A 27,975-nucleotide genomic window follows, 5' to 3' on the forward strand; every position below is an offset into this window, starting at 1 on the left:
TTTTTTTTTGCAGCTGGCAGAACTATTTGCATTTGCTACCGTGGTTTAAAATGTAGGATAAACTTCCCACCACAAAGAAATAAATCAATTCCTTACTGTCACGTCCATTTTTCTGAGCCGCTTATCCTCACAAGGAGTGCTGGAGCCAATCCCGGCCGTCATCGAGCAGGAGGCGGGGCACACTCAACTGGTTGCCAGCCAATCAGAGGGCACATGGAGACAGACAACAGTCACACTGATATTATATTGTGATATCATACGAGTAACAACAACCCCGCAGGTTTCAATTATCATATTGCAAATAATCAAGCAAAGCGAAAAATACGGCTAAGACTTGTTAAGTTTGGAAAAAAAAAATACACATTTGAAATAATACTGTATATTAACAATCTGCAGCCACCCGTTCATGCTTTGTCGAGCTTCTCCTCCTTACATTAGCTTGATTTACTATTAGGAGGAAAATATGTTTCTGGGGGAAATGACGTCACGACTTTTCAAGCATGCCGTGTCAAAGTTGACGTCGCTCGTTTTGTGCTTGGAAAGTAAATGAAGCCAAGTCAGTTCACCAAAGCAATCTGTGGCTCGGAGCACCCTCTACTGGCTGAAGTTGCCATAGTTTACTCTGTGGAATCCTACAGCTATTGTAATAAACGGCATTTAGGCAGCATATCCATCCATTGTCTCAGCTGCTTATCCTCACAAAGATCGCAGGAGTGCTGGAGCCGATCCCAGCTGTCATCAGGCAGGAGGTGGGCCACACCCTGAACTGCTTGTCAGGCAATCTTGGAGACAGACAACAGTCGTACTGACAATCATCACACCTAGAGGCAATTTAGTGTCAAATTAATATTGCATGTTTTTGGGATGTGGGAAAAAACGGGGAGAACACGCAAGCTCAACACAGGCGGGGCCGGGATTGAACCCGGTGCCTCGGAACTGCGACTTGCCCCGGCCTAAATGTTTTGAAAAACAGTGACGCTCTTTTTTTGTTTTTGTTTTTTTTTTCTTGACTGACTTGTGTAGAGTACTGGAACGTGTTTTTTGGCCAGATATGCGTGAACCCGTGACATCCTGAATGGGTCGCGATTCGGGATGGGGCAAAAACAACCGCCGTGTGTACGAGTCCCTTTTCTTGGATTCAGTTTCAGCCCGTGTAAAGATGGACGCTCATCTTCTCATCTCCGTGCAGCAGTCTTCAATTCCTCTCAGCCAGGGTTGCCCAAACTGCGGGTCGGCAGCCAAAACGAGTCCATTTCCAGCGGGGCCGCCGGTTCGTCTGGTTTTTGAAAAATCTCCGTCCTGATTTTGATAAAAAATGCAATCGTAATGATTTCACGAGAATTTATTAGCTGTGATGCATCGCTTGCTTGGCTTTACATTAAAGTGTTTTATTGTGACACATACAACAAACAAACTGGGGTGGGGGGGTGATGGGGGGTGTCTCAGCAAGGTGGGTTCATAATTCCTCATTTATGCTAAACAACTGCATAAAACAAATAAATGCAGATGTGCATTCATAGGGCTTTTTTGCACATTTTTATGCATTACAGTATGAAAAAAAAACTCCCTGTTGCAATTGAGACTTGATCGAGGCCATTTAGAGAAATCATATTTTAAAAATTATATATGGGGACCAGGATGGCTGTTTTCTAGGCACTTTCTGTCAGCATTAAAAATGTTTTTTTTGTTTTTTTTTTGTGGTGTTTTCCACTCATGTGATGACGTTTGGGCCGCGGCGTCCCGTCCTCTCGTGGATGTTGGAGATCTTGAGCGCGATGGCGATGAGAGGACCCAACACCACCTGCAAGTGAGCAACACGCAGCTTGGGACCACCTTCGACACGCAACGCGGCGGCTTTAAGGAGCTCGCACGAGTACAACGTGATGGTGACTTATTATTTTTCCCTTCCTGGTGGCAAAATCTCAAGTGATGTCCCTCAGAGGTCCCTCCGCTCATAAGTTCCACGTGGGAACCCGAATTATGGCTCCGACATATTACCCGATTTCCACTTCACATGGTGGTTTTTGACGTTGCTATGGCTAATTCTGAAAAACTTTGCAGTTAGCGTTCGCGGGCCACACAAAATGACACGGAGGCACGGATCCGGCTGGCGAGCCCTGAGTTGCACACCTGTGCTGTAGATGCTCACTATTTTTTGATGATTTTTTTTTTCCAAAGCTGAGCGCATTTTATCTACATTATTAATGAAGTTGCTCAGTTCAAAATTTTCCATTTGTTCTTTTCGTCATTCCATTTCACTTAGCTCCAGGTATCCCCTCTGCCCGTGTACTTTACGCCATAACTGATTTCATCCCATTATGCAGTGCAAACCAAACAACCACATATTTGAAGAAGAATATCTATCTCTCTGGCAGCATCAATCGAAACTGGACACTTTTATCTCTTTTGTATTGGCGCTTATTAGACTTTGAAGGTGTACCTAATGTAGTGGCCAGCGAGTGTTTATTACACATGTAATAAATAGCAGCTGCTGTCACCAAGTAATTTTGAACTCCAAAACTCACTTGCTCTTGCTTCTTGTTCTAATTAAGACGCAAAAGAGGTAAAAATAATAAGTCGGCTACACCAGCTGGTTCCAACTAGTAAAGGAGAAACTTCAAATAATGTCATGTATGATTCCATTATGGTATCAGTGCGTACAGTGAGCTGGGATGTATTTTAAATCTTAAATCATCAGCTCAGGAAACGTCAAGGCTGTGGCTGGAGGTGTGCTTTGCTTTTTCCTTGGCTTTTTGATGCTGAGCACTTATTCCAAAAGAATGGCTCGATAAACAAACAAACAAAAAAAAAAAGGTCTGGATTGCTAGTGAATATCTTTGCAATATTACAAGAGAAAAGTCAGAATTTTGCAAAAAACTAAGAATGAGAATGAGTTTTGAAATTTCATGACGGTAAATATGAAACACAGAGGAAAAAAGCCATCATTTTACAAGAAAAAAGTTGTCATTTTATGCGTTAGAGCTCAATATTGCGAGGATAAAGTAAGAATATTGCAACAGAAAAGTTATTTATGACGTAGACAACGACAGGATACTTTTTTTTTAATCGTGCAGTCCTGATTTTTCCACAGATAAAGTTCTATTTTTAAAATATTTTTGCAATATTACAACAGAAAAGTCTGAGTTTTGAAAAAAAAAAAAAAAAAAGAATGAGAATGAATTTTGAAATTTCATGACGATAAATATGTAACATTCAGGAAAAAGTAATCATTTAAAAGAAAAAAAGTTGTCATTTTATGAGGTAACTTTCAATATTGTGAGGATAAAATAATCATATTACAATGGAAAAGTTTCTATTTTATGATGTAGACAATGACATGATACTCTTTTTTTTAATCGCACAGTCCTGATTTTTCCACAAATAAATTTCTATTTTTAAAATATTTTTGCAATATTACAACAGAAAAGTCTGAGTTTTGAAAAAAAAATAAGAATGAGAATGAATTTTGAAATTTCATGACGATAAATATGTAACATTCAGGAAAAAGTAATCATTTAAAAGAAAAAAAGTTGTCATTTTATGAGGTAACTTTCAATATTGTGAGGATAAAATAATCATATTACAATGGAAAAGTTTCTATTTTATGATGTAGACAATGACATGATACTCTTTTTTTTAATCGCACAGTCCTGATTTTCCACAAATAAAGTTCAATTTTTCCACTATGAAATCCTAATCTGAATAGTTTTGTTTTCAATTGCACTTCATATTTGATATTAGTCCTCATATATTTTACGTCCTTTCCCTTCCTGATTTTAGTTGTGAAAACAACAACGCTCCCTTTAAAATATCGCTTGAATCTCTTTCAATGTTACACGTTGGCTGGTGTTTGATACATTTACGTATACCTGCATCGTAAACTGGCACCCGTGTGGCCATTATGCATCTTTACCGTACGTCTTAAAGCAAAGTGCCAATCCCAGCACGAAAAACCGCATTCGGGCCCGGCCCTCCTAATTGTTCCACCCCTTCCAAACGTTACAGAGCATAATAAAGTCAGTAGGCAGCGGCAACACACGCCGTAACGCACGCAAAGACACAAACAGGCACCTGCGTCTCTCTGCCGTGCCTCTCGGGATCCCTCTCGAAGCTCTCAGCGTAGATCCGGATGACGGCGCCCGTGCCGCCGCCGCTTCCGCTCATCCGGAACACCAAACGGGACGCGTCGCTGAAGATGATTCTCAAACCCTAAAAAGAAAAGAAAAAGAAAAAAGAAGCACATCCCATTATTTTGATCCTCAGGTTTATTTTCTCCCTTCTGTTTCATATTCTGATTTTTTTTTAATATGTTAAAATAAATGGGAAAAAAAATGACTTAAAGATTTTCATATGCGATGAACTAGTATGATTCATTTATCCAATAAAGATCAATATATGGGAGGGCAGCACGATGACATAACTAGTTAGCGCATCGACCCACAGTTCTGAGGTCCAGGGTTCAAATCCCGGCCCCGCCTGTGTGGAGTTTGCATGTGCTCCCCGTGCCTGTGTGGGTTTTTCTCCGGGTGAGCACTCCAGTTTCCTCCCACATCCCGAAATTTAATTAATCGGACCCCCTAAAATTGTGAGTGTGACCGTTGTCTGTCTCTATGTGCCCTGCGATTGGCAGGCGACCAGTTCAGGGTGTACCCCACCTCCTGCCCATCGAGACCTGGAAGAGACTACAACTCCCGCAACACTCTTGAGGATAAGCGGCTCAGAAAATGGATGGATGGATATGGGAGCCAAGTGAGTGTGTGTCATAATTCTTTTACTATTATTATGTGTGTGAATGTGGTAACTTATTCAAAAGTGAGTATGCAAAGCAATAAGCAGAGGATTTATGTAGTAAAGAAAGAGGACTAAAGGCAATTTGAATTGAAGATATAACACTACATTAATAAAAACAACAGATGCAGATCAAGGTTATACAGGGCCGAGATTCAAAATCAAAACCTCTTGACTGCGAGTCACTACTTTAAAGCATGGTGTCAACACAGGAATATTTACTGTTAATTAAAGATACATTCATTTATGTAGTTGTGTGTGTCTTTTTTTTTTTTTTTTTTTTTTTAATTCAAGACGAATTGGAGCGAGATTCAACGTGCAACAGCAGAAAATAAACGCTAGGTGTCACTAGCGGCATCCGCATTTTAGGACTGCATTCTCCATCCCGGCGCCGTAGAACTTCTCATACCTGTACTACTCGGAAAAACTCAAGAACGTAATCCTTACAGAGACCCCCAAGGTGCAAAAGTGTGGCAAAAAACTTCTGCCTCATTTCCCTCACTTGAGGTGACGGATTATGACAAAATTTTACATGAATCATTCATTGGCACCAGATTGGCTCGCAAATCAAAACAGTGGCTCAAAGTAAATAGATATTTAATGTTCCAACATTTTAACGGGAGAAAATGCACACATTAAAAGAACAGATTTATACAGATAGACTTCTGCGTCCTGCAAATCAAATTTATGATAATTCTTCAAAAACAAATCACTATAACAGTGGAGCGATACCACCGTGGTATATTTTTATTTATTTATTTTTGGGGGCTATCTTTGATATGTCAGAATAACGCGTGATTCTTAACTGGTGGGTCAGGATCCAAAAGTGGGTGACGGAACCATTTTGGGTAGGTTATGTATGTACAGCTGGTAAAAAAAAAAAAAAAACTCAACAATTATATGTATTCTTATTCTGATTTTTCCATTAGAGTACAAAGGCGACTCCCTGGAATAAAAGTAGGAGAGCAGCAAGAAATGTGACTTTATTGAACTCTACCAGGGTACTAGTTTACTTAAATCAGACACTTTCATGAACAATTGCAGTGAACTGGCATAAACTTAAAAAGAATTATACTGCAAGACCGCAGGTGTCAAACTGAAGGCCCAGGGGCCACATCTGGGCCACCACATGATTTTATGTGGCCCGCCAAGCCAAATCTAGTGTCAATTTCCATGATTCTTGTAAAAATCGGTGCCAAAATTTCAAATTGTCATGTATCATAAATGATAATGTTGAGATATCCCAAGCATGTTTGTGTTATCAAACATGAAGAGTTGAAAAGAACACATTACCCTAGATTTCTGATTCCAAAAGTAGATCATAAATTGATGATGTCAATACAACGAGACGATTAAATATTTGTATTGTTTCACAGTCATAACGGCCCTCCGAGGGAAACCGGAACCACAATGTGACGAGTTTGACACCCCCTGCTGTAAACAAATGCAGTCCAATTCAGCCTTTGGTCGGGGCGACGTCACGTCAAGCAAAACACGAACGGTACAGCAATTATTTTGAAACGACTATATGAGTTTTTGGAAGTTATTTTTAAACAATAATAATAAAAAAAGTCCTGATCTAGATTGACGGTAAGTGCTTTCATAGTGTTTACCAAATGTTTAAGAATCGCGAGGGAATGTTAGCAGTCGCCATGGTGACTGGCAGTGGAACTAAAGGGGAAAAGACGTCACACAATTTTTTTTTTTTTGTTTTGGCGTTGAGATGGTCAACCCAAAAATTGTGTGTTAGCATATGTGTGTGTGTGTGTTCTTGTCTCCTGGAGAGCAGAGACAACAGCTGATATAATTCCGGCCTGGCAAGAATGTGCGCTGCGACGACGCGCTCTGGGGGCAGCCGAGCCTGGACGGCTTCACCGCTGAGGTTAAAACCACATTTCGGAGATGAGCCACCAAAACAGAAACCGTATGGTAACTCTTTGTTCTCCCCGGCAAGGTGATTGTGGTTCTCCTCGCCCCACTACAAAGCTGTCACGGTGTTGGCATGCGTGTTTGCGCCAACTGCTAATACGCACCATACAGAGTACTGCATGTGCGTGCGTGAGGTATGTGCCAGGGTGGGGCAAATGTCAGAAGAGCCCCGTTGGAGTCAGCTGGGAAAACTTCGCAGAAGGAAGGGGCCGCATACAGGAAGTGTGTAAAGACTTGTTCTGTGTACGTGTGTGTGTGTGTGTGTGTTTATGGGTTAAAATGGAAGATCCCCCCCCCTACCCCCGTTATATCTAAACATGGATCTCTTCAGAACAAGTAGCGAAGTGGGTGGTCCGCCTCCAAAGACGACAATGATGATGCATGAATGTGGGAATAGCCAACATGAACATAAAGTCACGTCGCTCTCTCTCTCTCTCTCTTTCTCTCTTTCTTTTTTTTTTGGGATGATCGAAATAATTGCAACTTCAACACAGATAAACAACAATGATCCAAATTACCTCCGTTTCTAACGCGAGTCACGCAGTCAAAGCAGAGACACGCTTATTCCCCGTTTGAAGTCTCCATCCGTTTTGGTTTAAAGCGACCGTGACAACTGCTCTTTTCAAGGCTATTTCATTTTAAAGTCATACCGGGGGGAAATTTTTAAATAAACGTGCCAAAAGAAAAGGTATGAAGCAAATAAGTCAGCTTAATGGATGCACACGCTAAAGGTAAAAAAAAAAAAAAAAAAAAGAGATGCATTTTAACATCTATCCGTTTTCTTTTTGCCGCTTATCCTCACAAGGGTCGCGGGGAGTGCTGGAGCCTATCCCAGCTGTCAACGGGCAGGAGGCAGAGGAGTGCCAGCCAATGGCAGGGCACAGCCACACATCCATTTTCTATAGAACTTGGCCTCACTGGGGTTGCAAGTGAGCACCCTGGACTGGTCGCCGGCCCATCGGAGTGGGGGGGCACACAAGTCAAACAGTGGTTCACATTTAGACCTATGGACAATTGAGAGTCTACAATCAATCGCACATGCATGCTTTTGGAATGCAGGAGGAAGCCAGAGCACCTGAAAATAACCCACCCAAGTGCCTATTACTATCCATCCATCCATCCATTTTCTTAGCCGCTTATCCTCACGAGGGACATAGGGCGTGCTGGAGCCTTTCCCAGCTGTCAACGGGCAAGAGGCGGGGTACACCCTGAACTGGTCGCCAGTCAACCGCAGGGCACATGGAGACAAACAGCCGCACTCACAATCACACCGAGGGGCAATTTATAGTGTCCAATGAATGTTTTTTGGGGGGGATATTGGAGTGGCCGGAGGAAACCCACGCAGCCAAGGGGAGAACATGCAAACTCCACACAGGCGGGTCCTGGATCGAACCCGGGACCTCAGAACTGTGACGCTGTCAACACTTTCCAGCCGTCAGTGCCCATCACGAGCCTTCCTTATTTTCTGTACTTTCACCTGGTTTCTCGCCACCGTTCCGTCCACCGGATCGATGTACTCGAAGTTGTCGGCCCGCTCCACGTTGTACACGTGATCTCCCACGGCAAACTTCTGGCTGCTGAACGCCTTGTCCAAGATGACCGACTCCAGATCCCTCATCAGGTAGAAGGCAGCGCGCGGCTCCAGGCCTTCGTAGTCAAACCTGACACAAACGGTCATGGCTGAAGAGTTTTTTTTAACCGTAATTTCTCGAGTATAATGCGCCCTGAAGTATAATACGCACCCCCAAAGCTGACCTAAAAAAAAAAAAAAAATCAGGAACACCCTTCTACCAATGTACAACGCGCACCACTAATTTGCTGCTATCCGTATGCTCAAAATATTTGGAATTATCTATTTTGCTAGGTTTTTTATTTTTAATGTTTGTACTTGTATTGTTTTTCAAAAAGTCATCATTAATAATAATTAATGAATAATAATTTATATCTCAGGACAGGCCAAAGGACACGCTTGTTCGTGTCCCTGCAGAACAGAATACCTAAACCAACTAAACAAAATGCTCAACGATGGCATGACATTTTATTAATACTGCTGATTACAGTATTAAATAAATAAAGTACAGTATTTAACACATTCTTTTTTTTTTGCATTAAATATTTGTGCCTAGTGCAGTTTATCCACTATATTACATATCCTTGGCCAAGACTTCAAAAGAAGCATCCGACCCATCTCCAATCTCAAAAATATCCGTTGTAGCTATCTTTGGTGCATCACTGTCAAGCTGATCATTGATGACTTGGTCCAGTTCTGGTGCCTCCTCCATTCATGAACAGCGATCCCATCTTGCTCCCACACCATGTCATCATCCTCTGTGCCGTCCGTGGCATTTGTGAGGAAACAGTTTTTCAATCCCAAGAGTCTGGGTTCCCTTTATTGCTCATTATTGTCAGCACTTTGAGGGGAAGGTCCACCGGTCCACCGGTCCACCGCGCTAGTAGCACAGCCTCTCGCCCCCGTTCGGCTACAGTCCGTCGCAGCTCTTCGTAGCGTCAGGTCGCAAACACAACGAGAACTCAAACTACGTAGAAATAAGCATAATGGCGAGCATTTTAATTGTGGGCGCTACCCCGTTTTGTTTTTAAATGTGCCCGTTGCGATCGTACTACGTCGTTTTGTCAAGTTAGCTGTTAGCAGTTAGCTCACATAGTTTTGATTCTGATTTAGTCGCGTCATCGGCCAGAGTGAAGTCACATTTCTTTCAAAAAGCGGCTGCACAACTAGCCCTTGTAGTCGAAAACAAGCTCACGGTCTGTCGTTTCTGATGTTCGGTGCAGTAGCAACAAAGATGCTTCGCTAACGATCGTAAAATGCAACACTTCCCCCATAAGACATCAAATATCATATCGAAATGTATATATGTATACACCTTTTTTTTTACCACTCTATGTCCCTGTTTTCGACTATACAATGTGATCGCATCCATACCTAAATATCATGCTCTCTCTTGAGTTTTTTGAGAATATTTTTGGAAAAAATTGCGCACTATTTTTGAGAAATTACGGTACTTCAACTTTCTCCTCCACAGTATTAAAAATGTATTTATTTATTGCAGGCATAGATTTAGGGGATTTGAAAAGCCAATCTATTGAAAGACAACGTACACAACATTTTTCTCTGCAGCGCCATCTACTGAGAGCGCAGTACCTGTGGACGGCCGCTGCGTTTATTGCGGCATTAAAAGTCTTGTTTACGCGCACTTGAATTTTCTCGTCAGCTCAGGGAAGCGTGGCAACACAAAAGCCTGGACCAGAAACTGTCAACGGGAACATTAACTATCGATGCCGCTCACCGGGGAGACGTTCAAATAAGAGCAAGCGGGAAGGGCGACAGGAGGAGGAGGCGACAAAGGTGAAGGCCGACGAGTTTTGTTTGGCACCATCCATACACGGAATAACAATTTGCAGTGAAACTGCCTTGCCCGTGAGTCCCAAACAAAGGCGCGGCGCCGGTGTTTACCTGCAGAAGAAGTTGCGGCCAAACTTGGCCCAGTGCTCTCGGACGATCTGCTCCACGCTCTGCTTTCGAGCGGCCATGATTGACAGCCACATCAGCACCGACCACAAGCCGTCTTTTTCCCGAATGTGGTCTGAACCTGGAGGGCAGCGGAAAAATAATCAGAATCAGAATCAATAATTTTATACATTTACAAAGATGAGATGAGAAAATGATACGGCGTTAGACTTCATAAAAGTCTGTTCCATATCTTGTTTTGATTGTACGCAATAGTAATTGCAGTGATCCAAAGAGCAACAATGTGATGGGGAAAAAAAAAAAGAATATTACTCATAAGCCCAACAAAATAAACATATCCACAAAGAAATACTGGATGGGGGGAACTTTATCCTGTATGCATTTTTGGGGGGTATAATAACAACTACAGTTACCATCCATCCATTTTCTTTGCCGCTTATCCTCACAAAGATCACGGGGAGTGCTGGAGCCTACCTCAGCTGTCAATGGGCAGGAGACGGGGGACACCGTGAACCGGTTGCCAGCCAATCGCAGGGCACATAGAGAGAAAGATTCGCACTCACAATGAACATGCAAACTCCACACAGGCGGGTCCGGGATCGAACCTGGGACCTCAGAACTTTTACCAGCTGCTCCACCGTGCCGCCTCTACTCTTACCAGTACATTTAAAATTGGATAAGACACTTTCATGAAAAATTGCAGTGAACTTCAAAAGAATCATACCACTAGGTGTCAAACTCAAGGCCCGGGGGCCAGATCTGGCCCACCACATGATTTTATGTGGCCCGCGAAGTGTCAACTTCCATGATTCTTGTAAAAACCTGTGCCAAAATTTCAAATTGTCGTGTATCATAAATGATAAAGTTGAGATATGACAAGCATTTTTATGTTACCAAAGGTGAATAGCTGAAAAACACATTACCCTTGATTTCTGATTCCAAAACTACTTCATAAATGGATGACGTAATGATGATGAGATGATTAAATATTTTTGTTCCAAAGTCATAACGGCCCTCTGAGGGAAACCGGCACAAAAATGCGGCCAGCGAGAAAAATGACTTTGACGGCCCTGCACTAGACCAACAAGCCGCTAACGTACTGCGCATCTGGCGAGGAAGCGAACGGGTACAAATGGAAGAGAAGGGCTGACGCAAAAAGAAAAAAAACTTTTGTCATCCCGATTACTTTGTGTACAAGTTTCAAAATGGCAGGAAGTGGAGCCTTATTGTCCACCAGGCAACGGCGCTAACACCCTCCGTTGGGGAGCGATTAGGCTGCCTCACGTGGACAGCTGCACCGTTTCTCTTGTGAACACGTTGACATTTGAACAAGAACCAACGTGTGAGTAAGTAAGACTTCCCTAAAAGGGCGTGGAGCAGGAAAGGACCACATGAAAAAAGACGTACGCTTCCATCTCTCTCCCTCACAGTTGGCACAACACGCTCGCTCTCTTGTTGTTCCAGAGCGGCAGTGGTGGACATCTGTTCGGAAAGTGACAGTCGCCAGGGTTTAATCCCGCTCTCGCTGTCTGTCTCCCTTTGTCTGGGATCACATAATGGATCAGATCCTGTGCTCGCATGACAACAATCTAACGGACTTCTTTCCAAATCACGGGCGGCACGGTGGTGCCACCGGTTCGAGCACTCGCCACAAGAGTACCGAGGAACGGGGTTCAAATCCCGGCCCCGCCTGCGCGGCTTTCCTCCGGGCGCTCCGGTTTCCTCCCACATCCCCAAAACATCCATCCATTTTCTTTGCCACTTACCCTCACGAGGGTCGCGGGGAGTGCTGGAGCCTATCCCAACTCTGAACTGGTTGCCAGCCAATCACAGGGCACATAGAGACAAACAGTCGCACTCACGATCACACCCAGGGGCAATTGAGAGTGTCCAATTAATATTGCATGTTTTTGGGATGTGGGAGGAAACCGGAGTGCCCACCCGGAGAAAACCCACACAGGCACAGGGAGAACATGCAAACCCCACACAGGTGGGGCCGGGATCGAACCCGGGTCCTCGGAACTGTGATGCCAACGCTTTACCAGCTGCACCACCGTGCCGCCATGCCAACAACATGCAACGTTAATTGGAGACTCTAAACGATGATTGTGTGTGTCTCTACGTGCCCTGCGATTGGCTGGCAACCAGTTCAGGGGTGTGCCCCGCCTCCTGCCCAATGATACCTGGGATTGGCTCCGGGTCTCCCGCGACCCTCGTGAGGATAAGCGACTCAGAAAATAGATGTATGGGTCTGTAAGAATGATAAAAGATCTTTTTAAAAGAGTTTGCTTGTTCTCCCGGCGCCTGCGTGGGTTTTCTCCGGGTGGGCACTCCGGTTTCCTCCCACATCCCAAAAACGTGCGATATGAAATAGACACTCTCAATTGCCCCTAGGTGTGATTGTGAGTGCGACTGTTTGTCTCCATGTGCCCTGCGATTGGCTGGCGACCAGTTCAGGGTGTGGCCCTCCTCCTGCCCAATGATAAGCTGAGATTGGCTCCGGCACTCCTGCGACCGTCGTGAGGATAAGCGGCTCCGAAAATGGATGGATGGATGGATATTTGTAAAGGTGCAAGGACAACAAGTTTGTGTTGCGCGGTTGAGATGCTTTACTGCAAAACTCCCCTTTAAGCTTTTTGGCCTTAAAAGGATCGAGGAGCTCGTCCGAGTGCTCTTTTCGCTCCTCTCCTCCCAACAGTCACGTCTGCTCTTTGCTACACACTCGCGGACGCGCTCACATTCCGCCGAAATCTCGCAAAGAAACAGAGTCGAGTCAGGTAGACGTATCGAATGTGCTCGTGTCCCCCGGCGGGCCTTGTCTGTGTGTTGCAGTCATTCAAGGGGAGCTCCCGTCTCCTTTTATAGCAAAAGAATGGGGATTATTTACACGCGCAGTCAGGGTCACCGCCGCCACATCGACGAGGCGGCAGGCGGGATGCACTCGGCCGCCAGAGAATGAGCGCGTGTGTGAAAGAGAAGGACAAAAGAGGTAAAGAGAGTTATCTGAATTCAATTTGATGTCGGCGCCCCTGACCTTTTTCATCGCCACAAACTGTACTCAGAGGCAAAAGTTTCAGAACATGTTGGAATGAGCATAATAGAGCAAAATACATTGATGTGCTTTGCACTTCCAAAGTAAGAAGTGCGACCAAATCTTAAGCGTTCGCTGTGTTATCCCACAACTTAGAGTAATGTAGATTGTATGAAAGTATTATGAGGGTACAACTCTCAAATGGACTACTTGTCCATACACAAACTTCTGCAGCAGTGACCAATAGCCCCCACAAACATGGCGGTGATCTTGTGCCACAATTTGGCTACTTCACATCTTTTCGGAAAATGTACTCCAGTATTTCTATATCTTATTCATGCAATGAATTAGTGAAGACATCACAACAATGTTTTTTTTGTTTTTTTTTTTTCTACAAAAGCTGAGTACCGTAATTTCCAGCCTATAAACCGCCACTTTTTTCACACGCTTTCAACCCTGCGGTTTATGCGGTGATGTGGTAAATTTGTGCATTTTTTTCTAACGCCCGCGAGGGGGCACTCGAACAGAAAAGGTAAGAGTGAGATCGGTGGAATATATGTGGCGAGGAAGTGACTTTTACCGGTCCGGCCCTGTTTGCGCTCCGCTAGCGTGTTACTCCCGTGTCTCGGTGATTTTTGCTGGTATGTTTTTTTTTAACCAGCCCTGTTAGCGTTAGCGTGGTGTGAGCATCAGTGTTAGAGCGGTGCTAGCATTAGCGTGGTGCTAGTGTTAGCGCGACGCACGTGTTAGCATTAGAGCTGTGGCGCTAGCATTAAACTGTGTACTGTCTTTGTAAGTATCTCATGTTTCAGTGTGGGTTTTAATGTGGGCACTTGCGGCTTTTACATAGCTGCGGCATATGTATGTACCAAATGGTATTTCCTTCACAAATACTGGGTGAGGTTTGCAACCAGGTGCGCGCTGTAGGCCGGGAATTACGGTAGTTTGTACAAGAATATTTAATGAGGGATAAGGCTTTGTAATTGTAACTGACACAGTCCAAAAACTGTGAAAATATTTTAATTAATTTAAGTAATGTTATCAATTCATTTAATGTTGGAGCTTGAAATGTAAAAAAACAGTTTTTGACATGTTTATTAAAAGAGTCATCATGATTCTACAGCAGTACATAACATGGATATAATGTGTGAAAAATAAATGCTCACATCTAATTTGATATCCTCAAGAAACTACCACACCCAAGGAAAACCCACCAATGGCAAAAGGTCATTTGCCGCACTCTCATCGCGGGCACACTCCGTGGCCTTGCAAAAAGCAAACCCTTATGGATAAGCTGCTTTTCTGGGGTTACAAATAAGAGGTCAGGGCAAGGCCCCAGGGGTGGGCCTGCCATGCGTGTGCTTTTTCTTGTACTGTAATTCTAAAATTACATCAGCTCCATACTAAAATTAAAAAAAAAAAATTCTAGTGCTAATTATGTGAATAATACTCTTATAGCATTAAAAAAAAAAAATCAATACAATACAGTACGTCAGTTTTCACTCACTATTTGGAAAAATCCTACTAAATTCTTGCGAGAGGAGATTTCTGTTTTATGATCGCATCAGGGACAGAGTCCAAAATAAAGGCTGAGTCATCACACGCTTCAGAAATTGCTGCACTTTCCAACAAAACTGCTACATTTGGCAATCGTTTCAAAACTTTTGGGAATATGGCGTTTTCAAGTCACGCTGAAATGATGTCACTTTCCTACTACTCACAACCGACTTTTCTAACCTCAAAATTCTCACAAGAACAGGTTCATGTGGCAGAGCAATATATATTGCATTTATGAAAACAGCACCCAGTTTTGAGCCAGTGTCCACTTGAGTATGGCGAGGAGATAACGGTACCTGTCCCGAAGCTTTCCTCCCCACAGAGGGAACAGCGACCGGAGTCCATCAGGTTCCCGAAGTACCGCCAACCGGTAGGAGTCTCGTACAGTGCCAGTTTCATGGCTTTGGCTACCCTAAGAAGAACAAATATAAACACTCAAATGAATCTCTTTGACGCCAACAGCAGCTCTTGCGAGTAAACGTTCAGGGGAAGCCAACAGCTCCTCCACTAATTTAACAAGTCGGCAAACTTTTTAGTTCCTCGTCGCCTTTGAAAGTGAGCCGCAGGGAGGAGATGTGTAACTGAGAGTGCATGTTAATACCGCGTTCACACAAAAATTGGTCCGGGAGTATTTATTTTTAGTAGTAGAGTTCAAATGGACTCCACAGTTTTGAAATTTTCACAAAAGTGTCAACCAAGGGGGGGTTGATTATTTTGGGGAAGACGCTGTAACCGCATCCGAGCAAGAGATAACGGTCCAGGCCAGAGTCCAAATATGAATGGAGAACCTCAAGCCTCGGTAGAGGACTGACATGTACGCAAGATTATTTGGATTGAAAACTCACTTTCACTCTCGTCCTGTAAGTGGCTGCAATGCTCGTTTGATTGTGTGGCAGCTTCCAATTGCAGCAAGCTCGCCCCTCCTCCACCCAGCAACCACCGTAATTTCCGGCCTATAAACCGCGACTTGTTTCACCCGCTTTCATCCCTGCGGTTTATGCGGAGATGTGGCTAATTCGTGCATTTTTTTAACGGCCGCGAGGGGGCACTCGAGCGGAGAAAGTAAGAGGGAGACCGGTGACTTTTACCGGTCTGGGCCTGTTAGCGCTGCGCTAGCGTGTTACTGCTGTGTCTCTGGGATTTTTTTCTTTTAACTGGCCCTGTTAGCACGGTGCTAGCGTTAGCGCGGCAGTGCTAGCGTTAAACTCTGCGTACCGTCTTTCTGTGTAAATATCTCGTGTTTCAATCTGGGCACTTGCGGCTTTCACACAGCTGCGGCGTATGTATGTACCAAATAGTATTTCCTCTACAAATGTACTGGGTGAGGCTTATAAGCAGGTGCGCTCTGTAGGCCGGGAGTTACGGAAAATCTGATGAACGTGCAGGGTCACACCAACATGTGGCCCCAACGCGAGCAGAGCGTAACAATTAAAAGTGAAAATGAATTTCTTGATCGACACCGGATTTACAACAGCAGCATAATCCTACCAAGTGATTAACGGAAATCAAAACCTTGCACTTGCAGTGGAATGACAAAATCATCTGATCCGTAATCTTTGAAGCCAGTTCATCCGTATAATCTTATTGAAGGATTTCTCGAGCTCATCTAGCAAAAACGGCCACAGTAATCACATTTGGGCCGCTGGCATGGAGCGAGAGAACACATTACGATCGCTATGTTTGGAATTGTTCTTTGAAGTCGCTGTCCAAGGAGCAAACAAGAGAAACCAATATCACGTATCATCAACACACAATATCGCCGTAATTCTTCGCATTCAGGAAAGTGAAAAACGCTCTCACTGTCGGATTTCCCCTTGGATTTGGAAATCGACGGATATATTTGGATATGCAGAGCGTGGCCGTCCGTAATTGAATCACGCCATGCGTAGACAATGCCGGCGGAATGCCCGCTGCAGTTGTTTACACAAGGATGGGGTAAAATGACCAAATAAGAGTAAACCAGTGTCGTTCCCCTCAGGGACGGGATAGTTGGAACCGAAAGCCTGACATTCCACACACACACACACACACACAGGAAAAAGACTCCGGTTCTCCCGTGAGCTTTCCAGGCTCGAAACAGCACGTTTACACCTAACACAAGCACAAAAGGTCCATCTTCCAAATACTGACACAAACTCCTCAGTACATTGAAAGCAGCACCGTGGGGAGGGGCTGAAATATTATCAGCTTTTGGCCCTGACTTTATATTTTGCCAAACATAGCATCCAGTGCCCCGTCTCCACTGACGACAGCTCAGCTTGGATTTAAAAGCTTTGGCCTGGCATTCTGACCAAAAGCGCTGCGCGCCGCGGCTTTACTTGGACTTGAAACGGGAGTTCTTTCTTTGACCCCAGCGCCGACACCTGATACTCAATAGTGAAGAAACACAATCCCAGCGCAGGTTTGTCAGTAGTTTGTCAAAGTGCAAAAGAGCTTTTCTTGGTGAGCCAAAATGTCGGATGGAATTATTGACTTGGGTTTTCTAAGTATATTGCTATCTTGACTTCCAAGTGGTCCGACTGTTGACTTTTACGAGATATCAGCCCTTGCTCGGTTGATTTTCATTTATTTTTTTGTTTTGTATTACTAACAAAATTCAAATTACAAGCGCCAGTTTGGTGAAGTAGCCGCAACAAAGATGCCAAGTGGTGTTTATTGTCACTTAAACTTAAAGTTTATGGCAAAAAATAAACACAAAACAAAGAGAATTCAATATTGCGTATTTAACCAAACCACATACTACTGCGTTTTGTATAAGTCACTGACGGTGTAGTGGTACACACGCCTGCCTTTGGTGTGGGCAGCGTGGGATCGATTCCCGCTCAGTGATGGCGTCGATATCTGCCCTCCGACTGACCGGCGACCAGTTCAGGGTGTCGTCTGCCTTTCTGCCCGAAGCTAGCTGGGATAGGCTCCAGCTTTCCCGCAGCCCTTGTGAGGATAAGCGGCTTGGATAATGACATGACAATTCTGGATTGTGAGTGCTGTTTTTCTTTCAAATTTGTCTTGTGTACGTGTAGATTAATTGTATTTTCATTCAATTTAATGTGGAAAGATGATCTGAGATACAAAGCACGGCACAAGTGAATTCCATTCATCTATCCATTTTCTTTGCCGCTTATCCTCATGAGGGTGGCGGGGAGTGCTGGAGCCTACCCCATCTGGCAACGGGCAGGAGGCAGGTTACACCCTGAACTGGTTGCCCGCCAATCGCAGGGCACATTGAGACTCACAATAACACCTCGGGGCAGGGTTTTTGGGATGTAGGAGGAAACCGGAGGGCCCGGAGAAAACATGCAAACTCCACACAGGTGGGGCCGGGACTGAACTGTATGATTATTATTATCATTATTACAAGATTTGAAGACGTATAGGTAGAAATGATCATAATGCTGCTGTGCCTTAGCTGTGCTATATTACCGCAGACTCTCCACAGTCCGAAAGGAGAGCGGCTGCAGCAAAGTGGAGAATGTGGAGTATAAATACTGCAGCGTCCATGCTGGGGGGGGGGTCGGCTAACGTTAGCATGTGTGTTTATTTTTGGCTTTCCCACTTGTATATCCTCAAACAACCCAGAAATCTGTAATCAATGTTCACGGACATCAAGAGGCTCTACGGTCATGTAAAAATGATGCAGGATAAAATACAGCGAGCGGATCTTTGCTCAGCTCATTGTTCGAATCGCAAAGCAGGGATTCCCCATCACCCGTGATCCCCTTTTCTGGAACAATGCTCACGGTCCTAACTTTAGCGAGGGCACCCATTCTCTAAATACACTCTGCTCTACGCTTCCCTTACATAACGTATCATATTTATAGGCTGTGGGGAAAAAAAGTGTGCACTGGATGCATACACGTGAGTCTGTGAGGGAGGGAAAGGGCGACTTCGTCGTGGGGTAAATTGTCATCTGAGACTGGCATTCCTGAAATAATACGTTTCGACACTCGTCCGTTTGTACCTGTCGAGCGCAGCGCTGGTGGCCACGCTCCTGGCGAAGCCCTTAACGCCTAACTGTCGGAAGTAGGGCACGCAGGAGAGGTTGGCGGCCATGATGGCAACGGAGTCTGATGGGTTGACGAAGAAGGCGTTCTCGCCGAGAATCATGTAGCGGTCCTGACAGAAAGAGCACAACAAATTCAACACCTGAACACGCGAGGTACAACCTGGACTGGCCACCGGTCAATCGCTGGGCACAGAGCAAGCAACCAATCACACTCACATTAACACCAACGGACAATTTTGATCAACGCAAATTTTGGAATGTGGAAAGAGGAGGAGTAAGCCGGAGTACTTCACACCTGAGGGAGGGGCTTAAAGCGGGGAATCAGACCCAGAACCTCGAAACTGTGAGGTCGGGTTACCAACCATTATCACGCCGGATCTCATCAGCTTGTGGGTGTACCCGTGTAGTCGGAATACAGATATGAGCGAGACGCTGTGGCGACCCCCAACGGGACAAGCCGAAAGAAAGTTTACAGTACAGTAATCTTGCGCATGTGTCAACTTAGTGGCTGTTGTATGTTCAAGAGTTTGGCAAGATAAAGATGAAAGTATTATGTAACATCTTACAAACACAAAAAAGTTCATGACTGTAAAGGTTCTGATCCCTTTGGAGGCTCATATGACATAACTCCCCTGATGATAAGATCATTTGCTCAGGAAAAGCTTTGTTGTACGTGTGTGTGTGTGTGCGCGCACGCATGTCCGCTATATCCAGAAATGATGACAATTGGATGACTCGGTGGAAATTTTGACCTTCCTGAGTTTTTACGAACTCGGTAACTCGTTTGTTTTTTTCCCCCCATCTAGTCATTGAATATGCTTTAAGAACAGAAAACATTCCCGTCGTCCCTCTTGCCCAGTCTTCAGCGACATGAAACCTCTGCATATTATTTCTTGATAAGCATTTAATGTGCTTCTTGACCTCTAATCGTATTTTTATCCTCAAATTTGTCATATGTATGACAGATTTTATTATGTGCCTCTGTGTCTTACTAAGATAAATATTTTTGGCTTAACCTCCTTGCAGCAATCCGTCAGCAATTCAAAGATTTATGATCATTATCCTTCTCTCTCACACAAGCCATAAAAGTACTTGGTAGATGTATTAATGTACTGCACATCCTCAATTTTTTTTTACAGTAAAACATATGTTGCTGTGACTTTTGGCTTGTCTTATCAGCAAATCACTTACTGAATTTTTTTGTTTTTATGCTGGATTCCCTTCCAGATGGTACTGAGCAGCAATGGACCTTCCCGACCTGTCAATCACTCGCAGAATAATAGCCAATCAGATAGCCGCATTGTAAGACCCGGTTGATTCCTTTTCCAAAGCCTAAAACACGATTGACGAAGTGTCTACGATGGATTACGGCTTGTGGTAGAGCGCGCGAACCACTAAATGTGGAAAATATCAACAAACACAAGGCTGTATGTTCGAAGGTAAGTGAGGGAGAAGTATCTTGTCGGAGCTCGATTGAATTATTAGCACTGCTTTATACATTGCAGGAGAACAACTTTCACTTTGTTAGCGTATCACTGACCTGCCGAATGAAGTGTGTCATGTTTTATGCCGAAGAGTCGGGCTAGTGATACGTAAATGCGCGATATGTCATGCAAGAGAAATGTCCATTTGCCTATTTGGATCACATCTGGCTTTTAAGATGGAGCACTAGGTTCAATTACGCGCGAAGTCAAATGAATACGCCCACCCACTTCTAAAGACTACAATGATATTACTCATGATCTTTCCAAGTAAGGACTCACCCTGCTTTACATGTGCAGTACGATTCCACTATTTTATCCTGTTGGATTTCAATACGAAGTTTGTGAGGCGTCAAACTTTTTTGCATCGATCGCCAACGTTTCGCTGTAACTCTGACATTGCGTTCTGCTCCGTCCAAAATCTTAATTCCGTGTACATATCCTTGCGTGAAATAGTTGAGACCTCTCATGGACAAGTCTGACGCATATGGTAAAAAACATACCCCAATATTATCTGGAAAGCGTGTTAGAGAATCAACTTCAAACTTGTTGTGTTCATTTGCCATTTTGGAAGCTTGTGGGACTTGGCAAATGTAGCTAAGGGGGACGGAGCCTATGATAGCCAGTCGGACAGGTCCATTGTATCCACACCATATGGATGAAAGGAAGCAGCGCCTACTCCTACACTACCATGGCATGCACCAAAGCGTTTCTTTCTTTGATTTACTCATTTTTTAAACACAAAGAAAAGTGCTGAACTTTCAACTCTTGGGATCGTCAGACTCAAACTGTAGTCTGGCGCCATTTTACCAGGAAAAAGCGAGTCTTTTAAAACCACTTTATTCCTGAAACCGGCTGTGCTAGCGCCCGCTATCTTTCGCCTCCGCTTATCAACCTGTCCACTGCAGCATTTAGCAGCTAGCCGAGCCTACGGAGACTCTCACCCCATCTGCGTCGAAGGCGGCGCCCAAGCCAAAGTCGCCTCCCTTCATGGCATCCGCCAGCGAAGAGGCGTACGTCAGGTTCGGCTCGGGGGGCCGGCCCCCGAAGTCCTCCATGGGGACGCAGTTGACGGCGGAGTTAGCGGGGGCCCCGAGCTCATCGCATAGGATCCTACGGACATAAGGGCCCATCACTGCAACGGTAGAGGAGATGCCATTAACAATGATAAGACGCTCCGTCGGCTTTCGCCACAAGACGACGACGGTCGGTCTCACCTCCATTCATAGCATCGATGCGTATCTTCAGCTGCTCCGGTCCCGTCAGGAGACTTTTGATGGCACTGAAGTCAAAGATGTTTCGCAGCAGTTGGAGGTACACCTCCACAGAGTCCACAATCTCCACTGGAAACACAGAAACGTGCGATGTTTGGGGCCATTGGTTTACAACGGTGCTGACATATCAAGTCTTGTGATGAGAATTGACGTGCAATTTAATAAATCATGCAGCGGCGCAGGACTAATCATCAAATCCATAAAAAGACGTGCTCAATTACGCTGTATTTCCCATTTCATCGGATTGTTTTACAAAGTGCCTTATAGTGTTTTTCACATCAATATTTTCCGTAATTATGACTTTACTTCTTCACCGCATTGACTTCTGACTGACAAATTTGGATAACGTTACCACAGGGGAATTACTCTTTTGACAAACTGAGGAAGCCAAGACTAGTATCGATTTTGAGAAGCGCACCTCGAAAAGGTTTGAACTTGTTCTCAAGGTCAAAGTCATGCCGTCCCAGTCTGGAGAGGTCAATGCGGAGGTCGGGGCAGATGGCGTACTCCTCGAGAGTGCGGCTCACCTGATGGATCCTCTCCATCGCCGTGTCTGGAGATGGGCCTATTTCACACAAAAAACAAGCACAGATGCTCAAGAAAACGAGAGTGTTGACAAGAGTCTGCTGAACTGCTCGCAGTCCTTTCTCACCTCCGTTAGCTACGTTAAACTTGATACCAAAGTCTCCTCCGGGGCCTCCGGGGTTGTGACTGGCTGTGAGGATGATTCCCCCGATGGCTTTGATCTTCCTGATGATGCAGGAGACAGCAGGGGTGGACAGGAGGCCGTTGTGGCCGATTACCAGGCGACCGATCTGCAGCGAAGGGAAAGGACCGACAATTACAGTTCCTACGCCTTTTCTTAATTCTGAAGGAATATAGGAGGGCTCACTTTTCGGGAGGGGTTTTTATTGTCCCGTTTTATTGCAGCACCTACCGACTAATTGGTAAATCAATTCATTCATTTTCCGTATCGCTTATCCTCACTCAGAAAGGTTGGAGGGGATGCTGGAGCCTCTCGAGAGGTGGGGCACACCCCGAAATGGTTGGCAGCCAATCGCAGGATAAATAGAAATATACGACCATTCGCACTCACATTCACACTTTTTGGCAACTGAGAGTCCTAAATCAACCTACTATGCATGTTTTTGAGATGTGGGAGGAAACTGGAGTACACGTGCATACACGTAAAACACATGCAGATGCGGGGCGCACATGGAAAAACGCAAGAGAGACTGGATTTGAATCTGGGTCCTGAGAACTGCGAGCTCGATGTACTAAGCAGTGCCAAAATTGAGAAAATGATTTTTGTAATTTGTTTTATATGATTTCATTGTCAACAGATCTATTTATCCATCCTCTACACTGCTGATCCTAAGGGTGAAGTTGGAGCCATTCTTCATGCTTGAGGGAGAGGACATCATAGATATGAACAATAGGGAGTAAAGACCCACCTCTTTGAGCTGCCTGGCTACAGCACCACTAAGCTAGTGGGGGCAAAGGGCCTGCGAATTCTGTTTGTGGATGGCACCAAAAACCAAAATAAAGGATGTCAGCCTGTTGTGCTGCATTTCGATGTATATAACGTCATACAATCACAAAAAAAGACTCGAGACTAACACTCATAGGTAAGGATACTTTTTGGGGATCCTTTTCCAATGTACTTTATTATCCATCCATCTGTTTTCTATGCCGCTCATCCACACAAGGGTCGCGGGGAGTGCTTGGAGCCTATCCCAGCTGTCGACGGGCATGAGGCGGGGTACACCCTGAACTGGATGCCAGCCAATCGCAGGGCACATGGAGACTGACAACAGCCGCACTCACAATTGCACCGAGGGGCAATTTCGAGTGTTCAATTAACGTTGCATGTTTTTGGGATGTGGGAGGAAACCGGAGTGCCCGGAGAAAACCCATGCAGGCACGGGGCAAACTCCACACAGGTGGGGCCGGGATTGAACCCGGGACAACGGAACTGCGAGGCCAACGCTTTACCAGCTGAGCCCACTGCGCCGCCTTGTACTTTATTAAAAAGCACACGAATTGATCATGAAATAAAAAGTAAATCTCAGTATTCTATTCATGTATGTGAAAACACCGTGGAGTGATTGCCAGTCAGACACAGATGAAAAACAAACAACTATTCACCCTCACATTCATACCTCTGGACAATTTTGATAATTAAAAAAAAAAAAAAAAAAAAGACAAAGAAAAAACATTGCTTTGTATTATGTTAGTGCAGTCATGAATTATACGGCTTCATTTTCATCACCAGATATTAAAGTGTAGCTTTTCCTTGTGTCAATGCCCATCAGTAACTGCATAGAGGGGCCACTTTGAAAAGCCAAACACTTTATCAGTGCCAAGTGGAGCCTAAATCACAGAACAGAGGGAGCCACGCTCTCTATTTATAATTGTCGGCTGCTTATAACCCAGTAACGGCATCAGCATCCCAAAAGAAGCGTGTCCTCACCGCAAAGGCATTTATGCTCCTTAGCGTGCATAGTGCGTATGTTAAAGGATGATACCCGGAACTGTTCCGGGACCATCTTGAGTTTTGTCCACTCGGGAGCCTGACCCAAGAGAGACAGCATGAATCAGAAGGCGAATAAATATTAGACGGGAAAATAGAACAAGATGGATGGAAGCGCTGATGAGCCTGACACTGAGAGACGTTTGGCAGCAAAACAAAATCATTTTCCCTTCAGATGTTCCCTTGGAGGCCCTCCAAAGCAATTATGAAGATGTCAGAGGAGAGCTGTGGGGATTTTCTCGCTCACTTTCAGCTTTCATTCTTTGGAGAGCTGTCAAGTTTCCTCGTGTTAACACAAATAATTACTTAATCGGATCCTTTCCGTGTGTCAAAAGTGGTGCGGCGGACACGATCGGGACACCCGAGTCGGATTAGCGAGCGACGGACTTTGGGCTTCCCGCTTTGCAGCTGCCCTCTGCTCTAATTTGAGTGCAAGTGGTTACCTCGACTCGTGAGCGGCCCTATTTCTGAGTTTTTTGAGATTCGGGGGCTGCGGGTAATTTCTTTTCTCCGCCGCTAGATAGTGGCAGCGAATTTGTCAACATCATGTGATACTTCTTCAAAAGAAAACACGCATGCTTGCTTCAACCCGATTGCCCCCCGCTGTTAAGGTTTCCTGTAAAACTACACTTAAAACTAAGGAAAATGGGCAAAATGTTCCGGATTTAAACAAATCACATAACTGCAATACAAAAGTCCACTAGCTTAACGTTAACACACAATGTAAAAATAGTAGATGGGCAAACAAAACTCATGTCGATGTTCCCGTAGTTGTACACGTTTGCGAAACGTAAGAATACAAAAAGTGCAGCAGCACATGCAGACAGACCTACATTCACTATGCTCCGCAATGTCCGTTAAATTAAAACACGAACCCATAATGCAAGAACTTTTTCAATCTTTGCATTTGATTGAAATAGTGCCACTGTTTGGCGGAATCGTCGCATCTGAAAAAAAAAAAAAACCCATAATTTTTCAGGAATAAATAACAAAAAAACGCCACCTTGCGCGAGTTACATTGCTCACCTACAGCACCCTAAAATCATCATCAGTTACTTTTTTACTATGCAAAAGACAGACAAAAAAAAAAAAAAAAACCCAAATTTTCCCTTAAGCGTCTTTGTTAGGGACCAAGACAACATTAGCCAAGGAGATGCAGATAAACGCCCCACTGATCCAACGTGCTGGTGTCTGATAACTTTCGACAACCGGAATCTTTACGTTGACTTGTAATTTTTTTGCAGCTCAAACAAATTGGGGTGTGTCGGCGTAAGAAAGCTGCCAGGCAAAGTAGCATCCGTTTTTCAGCGGTGTATGTTTTCATGCGTTCAGCCGACAAAGCGTTTGAGAGCAGCGACAATGGCTTGGTTTTTGCAGGATTTGGAATTCCCATTGTTGAGATTTTTTTCCCCCAAATACAAATTTGGAATAGTAATAATATTAACCCAGGGTGGCACGATGGATCAGTTGGTAAAGCGTTGGCCTCACAGTTCTGGGGACCCGGGTTCAATCCCGGACCTGCCTATGTGGAGTTTTCATGTTCTCCCCGTGTCTGCGTGGGTTTCCTCCGGGCACTCCGGTGTCCTCCCACATCCCAAAAACATGCAACATTAATTGGACACTCGAAAATGACCCCTCCGTACAGGGCACTTAACCACGCCTCCTGAAGTGACTTCACGCCACGTGCGCTCACGTAAGACAAACAGTAAAAATGGCAAATACAATACAATACATTCTGAACTGAGACAGACTACATGCTTCTGATTTCATTCAATCATTCACACGTAGCAATGTTATGCTAGCGCAGAACGTCTCATTCATTTATACGAGATGTGTATTAAAAATCACATTTAGGGCATATCTTCGTGCAAACACAGTCTGGTTAAGCTTCGGCCGCGAGCCAGCAAGAAATCGATACGTTTGTGCAGTCCGATCATCGCTAAATATCGCTCAACAAAGAATAAGTGTGTCAATCGTTCACACGTAGCGGTGTTATGCTAGCGGAGAACGTCTCATTCATTTATACGAGACGTGTATTAAAAATCAAATTTAGGGCATATCTTCGTGCAAACACAGTCTGGTTAAGCTTCGGCCGCGAGCCAGCAAGAAAGCGACACGTTTGTGCAGTCCGATCATGGCTAAATATCGCTCAACAAAGAATAAGTGTGTCAATCGTTCACACGTAGCAGTGTTATGCTAGCGAAGAACTTCGAATTCATTTATACGAGACATGTATTGAAAATCAAATATAGGGCATACCTTCGTGCAAACATATGTGTTCCGGTTGATATTAGATGGATTAAGTTGATGATGCGGTCTTCCAAAAAGTTTGATCCATCGAAGGCATTTTTCGTACTGGGTCTTCGGTTTTGGAAAGGGTACGAATCGAACTCCACCAACTAGCCTTTCAGGATACCTGTCGTCACTATTACAAAGTCCGTGACTACACCTCTTAACCGTATTTTTTGTTAAATAACCCAAATACGCGATAAAACGCGAACTAAACCTATACTGGACCATGCAAAGTTGTCTGAGAAAATGGCGGGAGCAAAAACGGGCTTTGGTCTATGCAGATTGCGCAATATCCACGGAGGGGTCAATTGGCCCTAGGTGTGATCGATGTGCCCTGCGATTGGCTGGCGACGAGTTCAGGGTTGTCCCCCGCCTCCTTCCCGTTGACAGCCGGTGTAGGCTCCAGCACTCCCCGCAATCCTCGTGAAGATAAGCGGCAAAGAAAATGGATGGATGGATGGATGGATAATATTAACTCTAGAAAACCCAAGACATACAAATCCTCCTTTAAATATATGACCCCATGGGTTCTCTGGGTTAATTAATATTTAACTAATAATAATTCACCACTCTGCGGTGAATCAAATTTTAAAGACATTTTCACTTTCCGGGGACTTTAAGCACGTTTAATAATAAATAAAACAATTTCCTTCATGTAATATTCTACAACAGGACAGGCTTCAGTCCAAAATTAGGATAAGTGCATATTTACTCTAATATCCCTTTCAGGTACTTCAAGAAATGGAGTTTACTGTAGTTTTTTTTTTTTTTATCTGTTTTTGTAGCCCAACCAGGGACCCATGAAAGGCTATATACTGTTTTATTTTTTAATGCACTTTTGACGGCTTCAAATAATTACTGTTTTCAAAACTACAAAACGTTTAGTGGATAAGTCAAGAAGGCATGGTAGGCGGCGGGGTCCAATTCCGACCCCCCACCCCCCACCTACTTACCCCATTGGCGGCTGCCATCTGGACGATCACCTCGATGGCCCCGCGGCTCAGGTAGCGTCCGTCGCTGCCCACCACCATCGTGCAGCCCTGCCGGTCCCGCAGGTCCATGGACGACAGGACGCTCTGAATGTAATTTTGCAGGTAGTTCTTCTTGCCCTCGAACACGGTCGTCTTCCTCCGGAGCCCGTTGGTACCGGGGCGCTGGTCGTCGAAGGGGGTGGTTTGGACCGTCACCACCGGGATGGGGCTCGTCTCCATCGTCTTCGCGGGATGAGAAGGGGGGGGGGGGGTGTCAAACAACAACAACAACTGGAGAAGGTGGCTTGTGTGCTTGTGGGGAGAACGCTGGGCACGGAGACGTCCTCGGCGGAGAACTACATCCCTCGGATCAGAGGGTGGGTGACAGCTCCCCTCTCTTCCTAATAAGCAGGAACAACTGATGGGGGGGGGAGAAATGGGAGGGGTCCACAATCATCTGAGAGGCAGACCACGGATAAAAATAGACTGACTGATGACACCGGCGGACAGTTGGGGCTGTACCAAAGGAACCCCCCCCCCTTCCCCCAACTACAACAACAAAAAGTTTTGATATACTTACTCAATAATAAATGTTTTCAAGCGCAAAACTGTGATCTGTTAATCCT

The 27,975-nt window shown here is 44.7% G+C and overlaps 1 protein-coding gene and 1 long non-coding RNA gene across 2 annotated transcripts; one reads left to right on the forward strand and one right to left on the reverse strand.

Moving 5' to 3' along the window:
• Nucleotides 1–1,327: 1,327 nt before the first annotated feature.
• Nucleotides 1,328–27,743, reverse strand: pgm5 (phosphoglucomutase 5). Its single transcript, XM_061818016.1, has 11 exons — nt 27,332–27,743; nt 22,206–22,368; nt 21,972–22,118; nt 21,497–21,622; nt 21,224–21,414; nt 18,754–18,908; nt 15,092–15,207; nt 10,193–10,328; nt 8,195–8,378; nt 4,072–4,209; nt 1,328–1,801 (listed from the first exon to the last, which is right to left on the reverse strand). The coding sequence occupies exons 1-11, from the start codon at nt 27,587–27,589 to the stop codon at nt 1,712–1,714; spliced, it is 1,704 nt and encodes a 567-aa protein (XP_061674000.1). The 5' UTR covers nt 27,590–27,743; the 3' UTR covers nt 1,328–1,711.
• LOC133499720 (uncharacterized) lies at nt 5,654–8,178 on the forward strand. The gene is made up of 3 exons (XR_009794720.1): nt 5,654–6,670; nt 6,743–6,939; nt 7,523–8,178. It is a non-coding gene; the product is annotated as an uncharacterized LOC133499720 (long non-coding RNA).
• Nucleotides 27,744–27,975: the final 232 nt, after the last annotated feature.

This window comes from Syngnathoides biaculeatus, chromosome 4 (genome assembly GCF_019802595.1).
Source record: "Syngnathoides biaculeatus isolate LvHL_M chromosome 4, ASM1980259v1, whole genome shotgun sequence".
Lineage (NCBI taxonomy): Eukaryota > Metazoa > Chordata > Actinopteri > Syngnathiformes > Syngnathidae > Syngnathoides > Syngnathoides biaculeatus.